This window comes from Stegastes partitus, unplaced genomic scaffold (genome assembly GCF_000690725.1).
Source record: "Stegastes partitus isolate 25-593 unplaced genomic scaffold, Stegastes_partitus-1.0.2 Scaffold718, whole genome shotgun sequence".
In the NCBI taxonomy this organism is placed as follows: Eukaryota; Metazoa; Chordata; class Actinopteri; family Pomacentridae; genus Stegastes; species Stegastes partitus.
In genome coordinates this window covers 333,456-343,909 of record NW_007578449.1, presented here as the reverse complement: position 1 = coordinate 343,909, position 10,454 = coordinate 333,456, and the positions used below count along the sequence as shown (strand labels likewise).

Below are 10,454 nucleotides of genomic sequence, written 5' to 3'. Positions count from 1 at the left end.
GTATTTGTTTTAAAGAAACAAATGTGAATATTTTCTGGGTTCTATAATAATGGTTAGTTGCAGCCCTACAGCAAAGTAAATGTTTACATGAGTAGTTAAGTCGTCAGTTAATTGTCATTCGTGCAAAATGTTCAGCGTCTGCAGCTTCTACTAGAAGAGAGTTTGTTGCTTTTCTGCTTGCTGTCATTGTAAATATTTTGCCATCACCTCTGACTGTAGGGAAGTTTTAATGAGCGTTTTTTTTGTATATTTGCTCTCAAGTTGTGAATGATTAGTTGATTTTTTGAAACTTTGAAACTCCAACATGACTAACCATCTTTTCTGAGTGGGGCTACATTCCTGGGCGTTGGGCCTTTTTATTTTAGGGCAGATGTGGGACTGTCATAGCTGTAATGGCATAAAGCTGTATCTCCCTGTAACAACATCACAGTGATGCCTCCAGCAGCTCCCATTCATTCCTAATGTGATACACAATCCTGTTCATTTCTAATGCAGCTGATGTCAATTCATATCTCTTCCAATTTCGCTGCCCGTCCCCCGTGAGTCACTGCTCTCAGTGTTTCCCTGATAATAACCATATTCGTGTATGTGTCTTTGTGTGCAGGAGGTCCTGGAGTCGTGTCAGACTCGTGTGTCCAAGCTCGAGCTGCAGCAGCAGCAGCAACAGACAGTTCAGCTGGAAAACACAGACGCCAAAGTGCTGCTGGGAAAGTGCATCAACATCATGCTGGCCATCGTCACCGTCATCCTGGTGTGCGTTTCCACGGCGGCCAAGTTCACCGCGCCGCTGCTGCGTAGCCGCCTCCACCTGGCGCTCACCTGCGTGGGCGTGTCTTTGCTGGCGCTGCTGTGGAAGAACTGGGAACATTTGCAGTGCGCTTTGGAACGATTGCTCCTCTCACATTGAGACAGGAGGACGAATGAGACCAGAAAACTTTGTCCAAACCCTGGGTCACGTGTTGTCATGGCAACGCAGAAAACAGGGCGGAGTTTACATGTAGCCTTACACCAGCCCTGCTCCCAAACCATTCTGGGCTCCACGCTGACTTGATTTATGACCCCGAGCTTAACACATCTAAAGACGTTCCACGCAAATGTGTGGAGAGCTTTACCCAGAATGCACCTCCACATTAACAACGCACAGATATGAGCTGGTATCAATGAACACAACTGAACAAACAAGCCTCTCTGAAGGTGCAAACATTCAAACGTGGCACAACGCTGCCATAGCTGTGAGTCACTACACCGAGATTTGTCAGACCGATAAAAGATCAATCAGCTTGGATCAGATTCCAGGAGATTCCCAACAACACACACTAATATAAACAAGTGGTCTCATATCAGGACGTGGAGATACAATTGGTGTTTCCTATCCTTAAAGGGAAGTGTATCAGATATAGCGCCGCCTCTCACCTCTAAACACTCACTGGCTGTCATGTGGCCAGCAACGGAACACAGTTTGCCTCCTTGTACACCAGCCAGCTGTGACAAACACAACATCCACCTGAAGGTTGATTTGTACTGTCAGTACTTTACTGTGTTCTGTATTTATGTGATGTTTTTTCCTGTCAATGTCTCTTTCAGAAACACATTTTGAAGCCTAGAACACATGTTGTTTTAATATGTTTGAATGTGTAATTCTGTGTATTCATGTGCGCCTGCTTACGTGTGTCTGTACCGTGTTTCATAAAGGAGTTTGGCTTTTTGGGAAATCAACACTTTCATGTCTGCCTGCAAAATATGAAGCTAGAGTGTGGCGATGGTTAGCTTAGCTTAAACGCTAGAAGTAGGGGGAATGACTAACTTCGCACCAGAGATTACAAAACGTTACTCTAAAGCTCACTAAGGTTATACGTCACTTTGAGGGTAGCTTCTGTAACTCTGATTCAATAATTGTTTTACTGATCCTCATGGTAAAACGAGGCGTGTTCATGAAGTACACATGACTATATGTAAAGGTGGATGAACTCTCACCCATACAGTTTATATCTGTCGATCTTATCTGGACATGTGAAGCGACACATCACATACTGTTTCATATGGTTTCACTCCTTCTCTCTGCATTTCATTGGTTTAATCTGTACAAAAACAAAGCATAAAAACTACATTTTGTGGTTTTTCAGTGTTACAAGAGGGACTATTTCTACCTGTCTGACACCAACAGCCTCAATCAACCACAGCGTGTTGTTTTTGTGCTTTAGTTGTTGTGCGAATTAAACAAATGTGCAGGTTTTGAGCATTAGAGGTGGATTTTGTCATAAGGCTTCCAGTCATGAAGCTAAGCTAAGCTAACCGCCAGCTAGTTGTTTGCTTTGTGTTAAATGGACAAAAAAAGATTTCCCAAATTGTCCAACCTGCTCCTTTCCAGGAAAGCTTCTGAACTGCCTCTTGTCTTGTTAAATTTGATACTTTTGGGGGTTTTTTTTGTTGTGTGAAATCTGTTCAAGTTTTCTGCTTCTCAAAGATATTTAAGGTGAACATGTGGTTTGCAAGTCGACGTGCTTCACTCTCTTCGCTCAGCTTTAGCATCGACCAGCTAGCGTGTACGTGAACCTTGAGGAAGGAAACCGGCTGCTACCTTTGAAAGGAATAAGAGAAGCAGAGGATGTTGGAGAAAGTTTTAAATGTGAGCTTGTTTGACGTAAAGATCCTGATTTCGTTGAACTGCCTTTTAATGAGAGAACAAATTAACTTCAGCGCGAAAGCCTTTGATGTTGTGCTGCGTTCATGGCCGGTGGGAATAACAGCAGCGTTTCTTACCTGTTCAAACATACTTTAAAGCCAACAGATACCGATTACAGTCGCACCTTTTAATTGATTCACCTTTTTAATGTTTGGAAGTGACTCATTTGAGATGACGTCTGAAATGAGCTCAGAAATGTCCTGCCCTGCCGTGAGATTTGAAGCCTCATGAATTGTAATGAGATTGTTCTGTTTTGGTTGTTTTACTTGAAACAGGTGTGTCTGTTCTTGCACTAAAATACTCAAATACCTACTGCCATGTTCACAAGCAGCATTTACCCCCTTAAAGTTACCACAAGTGGTAACATCTCTATGGTAGCGGCTGTTTATCCCACGTGGCCTGAACACAGCATCACAGACTGGACCGAGGGAACTGAACAATGTAGCTCCGTGCTCCCTGACCCGGATCACTGTGACGATGAGGGGGTGAAACGGGACTGATGCCTTTTCAATGCAGCTTGTTTCTTCTCCTGTGTGACTGTGTGTCTTCAAGAAAAAACAAGCCAAATATGGAGATTTTTAAGGAAGCTTAGCTTTTTTCTTTTTTGATTTCTTACCACTATTAGTCTTTGATCTTTTCTTTTTTTTTTTTTTTCAAAATTGGCTCAAACATTACTTCTGTCAGGAGAAAGCTGTAAGTCCATATTGTATATTTTAAAATCTCTGTCTCTTTGATGTGCATTAGTTTCTGGTTATGGATTTTCCATAACCTTTTTCTTTTTTTCAAATGAAAAAATAAATCTTTGTTTTTTCTAAGAGGTGCTACCATCTCATCCATAATACACAACATGCTCCACGAGGACAGGCCTCATCTGTGGAGATCAAACCACCCTGCCAGCATCATAAGGAATTCATACATAAACTGGGTGCAAATGACTTTGACAGACAGCAGCTGTGCAGCTTGTTGCTCTGGTACAGAGAAACATTCACCAATAAATGCATTCTTTCTTGAACTTAAAAGAAAATGTCTGACATGCCTGCATTACTTTCACTTGGGACTTCTGTTTGAATGTGTGGCTGCTCCCCAGTCCACAGTTTTTATGATCTACATTTTTCATTCGGTCCACTTCTGGTATAATGTGCCATAAAAATCACATTAAGTTCACAGTAACTGCAGAAGATTGGCAGGAATCTTGAAACTTAAGATTAAAGTCAGCAGGGTCTGACTGCGCTTCATGAAGAAGACATTTTGATTTAATGGTCTGAGCGAGGCAGCCATCTGACACTCTCCCACCCAGAACCATGTCAGCTACAGTGATGGACATTTTAAATTTTCATCCACTTCTGCCGGCCTCATATTCATTATTCAGATGTTGTTTCTTTGCTCCTTTTCTTGCCTCCCTCTCTCTGCCTTGCACTGCTCTGTTACTGCCACATTTTATGTGCCTCAGGAAGACTTGGCTCGCCCCCACACACCAGGTCAGGTTCAACATCTGCATCTGCTCAGCACATGTACAGGTCTACTGTACCGCATAAAGGGCACATGGAATAAAACAGAGAGAAGAGGGACACCTAGCTGTCAGATGTGAGCAGTGCCTCCAAATTACAACCACTGTCCAATTCAAAGTAAATGTTAAGAAAATTGTCATATATATGTCATGTACCTTGTCTTCACGTATTATTTATGTACATGTAGTTTGATTAATTACACACAATCTATACATTACACACATTTATAGTATATTTTGCAAAAGATAGAAGTTGCCATGTTATTTTATTTTTCACAGATATCACTGATCCTGTTAATGTACTGATATGTGGCAATATGTACTTAGACCTTTGTGGATTATTCCTTGATAAAAAATAATCAGCAAAAAAAAACTTCATTAAAAAAAACTTGTTGACAAATATGGGCTTTTAACAGTGTAGAAATAAATGAAAGGAAATGATACTCTGCACTACCACTAAGATACTGTACAGTATTTCTCCCCTTTAAATGGTTGTAGTAGTAGTAATAATGATAATAATAATGATGATGATGATGTTGTTGTTTATTAGTAAATTGTTGGTATTTAAAGGGCAACAATACTGTACAATATGTTATTGTTACATCTTATTTTATATACCTGCTACAATAATAATAATTAGTAATATTTTCCATAAGCAACATATAGTAGAAAAATCAAGAGCGTGGTGTGAGCATATAATCGAGAGAAATTAATTTTTTTTAAAAAGACAAAGTAAGGCAACAGTATCGCAAAAATAAATAACAACAAAAATGTGATGTCAATACATATTTTTGTGTTTTTATTCATCCACATAAATTTTAAAACAGGAGATGCTAGAAAAAATAAAATGAAAAAATGAAATAAGCAATAATAAGCAGGCTTTACTGGTAATGTTGTCAAATGAATAGGCTCAAATTAGTCCATGCTATTATGATGTATTTAAAAATAAAATCTACATTCATATATATATAACTGAGGGTATCAACAGTCACTGCAGTACTCGGTAGGTGGCGGTGAGTTTCTTCCTCCTCCACAGCGGCAGGGGGCGCTGACGAGCACAAAGTGTTGTTTTGGCGCAAAGCGGAAGCCGTCATAACTGTCCACCATAAAAAAAACGACAGAGACAAGTTTAATGTGTTTGCGGAGGTTTATGGCAGGCGTTAAATTAAATCGTCTTATTACAAATATATAGCATATATAGCATTAAACTCCTAAACCAGCCTCGGACTGAGCTGCTTCAAACGTCGAGGAGCCGCGCAGGAATGTCGTTCAGCCTGTTAGCTAACGTTAGCAGCCGCAGCTAACACCACCAGAGCAGCGTTGGAGAGATAGTTTCATGAATTTACGTTGTTTTTTTAAAAACTAACGAGCACTTTCTGGATTGACTTCAATTAAATGGATGAGCACAAGGAGAACATTCAGGCCGAAGACGTCAATGTGAAGATGTCTAATGCAAGAGAAGAGGAAAAGGTTGGTGTGAGCACTTAGCTGGATTTAGCTTCTGGTTAACTTGAACCCTAAACCGCTTTGTTTACTTTTCTGACGCGTATTCTCATGAAAGTCGCTGTTTAGCGCAAAGTTCAGACAAATGTACACATAGAGATATGTGTTTTGGAATGTTGCATCTGTCTTAACATTGAAACAGGGTGGAATAGTCATATAAATATAAGAAACCACTTAGACTCCATGCTAATTTGGATGGAAGAGATTTTGCTCAGATGATTCAGTTTAGGGTTAATGAAGAAACTGTAGTCAGATGTTTGTGATTGGTTTTACTGCAAAGAAAAACAAAAGATCCACAGAAATGTCATGGAAGTGTTGTTCTGGATTCTTAACAGGCTGGTACCAGCAGCTTAACAGGACTGCCCATGTTTATATATAAACCTCATGAAATAAAATACACTTTCTTCTCCTGAAGGCTCTGAAACTTCACCGTCGTTGTGATACTCGAGTTCATTTTTTGTGAATACTTGCACTATACATGACAAATTTCTTTTGACAGCAGGCGGCAATATGTCAGAGATTACTTGAAAAGTAGTCATGTAAAGTACAGGAGTTATTGTAAATATACAGGCTGATCAGTTTCTCTTGACGTGAAGGAAGATGCTTGTTTGGTGCAGACTGCAGCTTTGTTATCTATATTAGGTCAAACTAACTGCTATGTGCTATTTACGGTACTTGTTTTGCTTTTTTTCCCTAGCCCTAGTAATAATGCAAAATATTCTTTGTTTTTTTAGTGATTCTAGTTAACGCACCAGTGGTACAATGCTTGGTGTTGTGTTCAGTTTATGTTGATAGATAGCAAATGTTGGAAATAATGAATGCAGACACTTCCACACAGAGGAGAATCAGGATGACTTATGGCCTTCATGATCAGATCTCAAAACACCTCATCAAAGCTCAGAGACACTGACTGTTGTGCAGGCCCAGATAATGTGAAGTGACACCGTGCTGGCCTTAACTGTTATCTCTCAGTAAAGAATCGTTGCTTAATGTTCTACGTGTTACGTTTTGCTAAGTGTGTGGCATCACTTCGTTCTGTGACGTATACTAACCAGCATTATTCCTCCTCAGGCTAAGCCCTGCAGCAGAATATGTCCTGCTGAAGAATCTGCTGCTCAGGAGTCCCAGTCTCAGCCCAACAGCGACTTCAGCCACCCGGTGTACAAAGAGATCGCCTTGGCCAACGGACACATCAACCGCATGTCTAAGGACGAGCTCCGGCTCAAATTAGCAGAGCTGAAGCTTGACACAAGGTGAGTGTTTGGTGGTAAATACTTTAAGCTAAAACACATCAAATTTCTGTTGGCCTTGAAATATACATATACATAATAAATAAATTGAACTACAGAGCTGCCCGCAAAAAAAAAAATGTATGTATGTATGTATGCCAAAATCTCAACTTAAGGTGATAAATGTCTTGAAAAGTGCTTTACAACTCAGAAAGTGTATTTTCTACATCTTTATCTCTTTGTACGTGAAGAGGAGTGAAGGATGTGATGAAGAAGAGGCTGAAGAGCCACTATAAGAAGCAGAAGCTGATGCAGACTGCAGCAGAGGGAGGCCCCACTGACACCTACTACGACTACATCTGTGTGGTGGACTTTGAAGCCACATGTGAAGAAGATAATCCCTCAGACTTCCTCCATGAGATCATCGAGTTCCCCATGGTCCTCATCAACACGCACAACTTAGAGATCGTGAGTGGAGTTTGGGTTTAGGGCAGCGTTTATCTTTGTTTTATAGATTTTCCCGTCTTAAATATGTTTGTCTCATTTTCTGTGCAGGTGGACTCCTTTCAGGAATATGTGAAACCAGAACTGAACCCGAAGCTTTCAGACTTCTGTGTGAAGTTAACGGGAATAACTCAGGTTAGCTGAGCTCAGCCGCCTTGATAATTTAAGTAGACTTTTTGTTTACAGGAATAACATGTTGTTTGTTGTTTTCCTGTAGAAAATGGTGGACGAAGCAGACCCATTCCCAGCAGTGATGCAGCGAGTCGTGGCGTGGCTTCAGGAGCGGGAACTTGGAACAAAATACAAATACGCCATTCTGACTGACGGGTAGGTTTTGTTCTAATACTGCTGCAGAATTTATGTGTTTCTTTTCTCATTCTCGTGACACAACTTTTTGTTGAACGCCTTCTGCAGGGCGTGGGATATGAGCAAGTTCCTCAACATCCAGTGTCGGATCAGCCGCATCAGATATCCTCAATTTGCGAAGAAGTGGATAAACATCAGGAAATCATACGGGAACTTCTACAAGGTACGTCGTCCAGCTTTGCAACTGAAGAATATCTTTAAATTTAAATGCAGAGTAACGAGTATAATCAGACCTCTGCTAAATGTAAATGTATCCTATGGGGTTTTTGACCACTATTAGTGCTGTGGGGCAGTATTTTTTTATGAATGGGTCCCTGTTTTCATTGTGTCTCGTGTGACCTGTTACTCCTGCCATTGAAGCGCAGCAATGCTGCAGCTTTAGAAGATGGATTACATTCGTTGGCCCTCAGGCGTGCAGAAAATGACTAAACAAAACCAAATTTGCCCACTAATAAGTAATATAAACATATAAACAGCTGATCCACTTCATGTAAATGACTCTGGTATAATTTCAGAGTTTGAGTAATTAATTTCCCAAATAGAGAGCAGTTCAACAGAAACTGGATGCTGATGATGACTTCTTGATTTGAGCCAAAATAAAGCAGGTTTGTGCTCAGTTTTAATACGACTAAATGCAGTATCCAGTATCCATGCTTTTTTTTTTTTTAAAGGTAGAATGCGTCTCAACATCCATTTTTCTAGGTTAGAAAAGCATCTGTGCTACTGCAGAGATGCTCCGACCTATAAACCATGTTTTCCAGACATAAGGGCCTGTTTGGTATGAACTGCAGCAGAAATCACATCTTCATGGTTGTATATGTTTAAGTGGAAAAGAAACAAACAATATATAATTTCCACTAAAATCACAACTCGTATTGCGATCACAGTATCTCTCAAAAATAACCGCAGTGTGATTTTCTTGGTTATTCCTCGGGTGTTGTTTGGCCCTGAGCACAGCAGAGTGACCACCAGTCAGAGCTTTGCTTTGATTTGCTTCCTCACAGTGTCGGCTTTAGTCTTCACAGAGAATAAAATGACTTCTTTACTTGTGTGAGCACCACAAACTCAACAAGATTCAGCATGTGTTGTGTGTTCAGAGCAAGTTGGTTCAGATCTGAGGATTTTCTGTTGTGAGCTTGGCATTAACTGCTTCAGAGTACAAACACTTTGAAACTGTCTCTTGTGTCTGCAGTGCAGCCACTGTTACTGGTTCTGGACATAAAGGGTCTCCTGTTTGATACAACAGCAAACCCCCTGTTGTTTGTCTCCTTCCTCCAGGTGCCTCGCACACAGACGAAGCTGAGCACGATGCTGGAGAAGCTCGGCCTCAAGTATGAAGGTCGTCCTCACTCCGGGCTGGACGACTCGCGCAACATTGCCAGGATAGCTCTGCGCATGCTGCAGGACGGCTGCCAGCTGCGCGTCAATGAGCGAATGCACGCCGGCCAGCTGCTCTCAGTTCCCAGCTCGGCCCCCATGGAAGGAGCTCCGCCACCTCATAACCCCCGCAGCAGAGACTAAATGCCAAAACAGAGGTTTGTATCGGCTCTAACATCTGTCGCCACTCTGTACTCTGTGAGTTACAGACTAAAAGCACCTTTACTGGAGCTTCAATCTGTACATGGGGTCTGGTTTAGATTTAAGATTGTCGGGGTCTTCGACTTCATACGTGAGGGTTCCTCTCTGATCATGTATTTTTTACACCAGATGTATAAGAACAGATCATTCCTGTGTGTTGTGGGCGTCAGGGTGTTAAACGGCCTCACTTTGCCTTATAGAGCTGCTGATATTCAACGATTTGATTTCAGTAACTTTTAGTTGCCCCATAAAGGTGAAAATTTGGTTTTTGATTCTAGTTTTGCCCCCAAGAATCCAGTTTTGAACAAGACTATAATGAACAATTGGGATTTGTTTACATTTCAAATGTAAAGAAATCTGCAGCTTTACATGAACACTGATGTTTTTAAGTTTGGCCTTTCCAGTCCCATATCTGTCCAACTACTGTGCTAATAAAAACGGAGAATGCTGCTATCGCTGTGCTGCTTGAAGTGCCACATCATGACACAGCCATCACATCACACAGTTTGCCACTTTCCCAGAGTAAGTTGAAGGTTTGGAAACAGTCCTGTGGACTTTCATTGTCTGTATTGTCTCAGATTCTGAGAACTTATAGCTCCATATAGTAATTCTAGAAATAGTGTACAGGCGGTCGTTTGACAAACCTCGTAGTGAACAGCTGCAGAATTGACATTTTGTCTGTTGTACGTGCTGTATGAGTTGAGCCTGTCTTGTAGTGTTTTCATCTTTCTATGGATGTTGACTTTTATTTCATGGAGGATGATCTATTTTAACGGGAACAGATATTCTTCTGAATGCTAAATAGCTCAAATAAAATATGTTCTCAGTTCATGTTTGCAGTTTGTCATTTTCATTCAAGCTTATTTTTTAATATGGTTTTCTTTTGTTGTGGACTTTTTGGTTGTCACTGGATTGCTGCTGGATTCAGTAGCATGGATAATACAGACAAATGTTTTAATAGGTAAGTCTTAATTTATAAGTATTAAAACAGCAGTTTCCTAGTTTGCTGCAACCAAACATGTTAGCATGGATGAATCATCAGTATGAGAAGTTTAGTCTCCAACAACAAATGTCACAAAACAAA

The 10,454-nt window shown here is 40.7% G+C and overlaps 1 protein-coding gene across 1 annotated transcript; it reads left to right on the top strand.

Annotated features, from left to right (window-relative positions):
• The first annotated feature begins 5,293 nt into the window (after nucleotides 1-5,293).
• Nucleotides 5,294-10,201, top strand: LOC103364104 (3'-5' exoribonuclease 1-like). Its single transcript, XM_008291119.1, has 7 exons — nucleotides 5,294-5,660; nucleotides 6,765-6,946; nucleotides 7,174-7,390; nucleotides 7,478-7,561; nucleotides 7,644-7,753; nucleotides 7,841-7,955; nucleotides 9,071-10,201. Exons 1-7 carry the CDS (start codon nucleotides 5,586-5,588, stop codon nucleotides 9,311-9,313), a joined length of 1,026 nt encoding a protein of 341 aa, XP_008289341.1. The 5' UTR covers nucleotides 5,294-5,585; the 3' UTR covers nucleotides 9,314-10,201.
• Nucleotides 10,202-10,454: the final 253 nt, after the last annotated feature.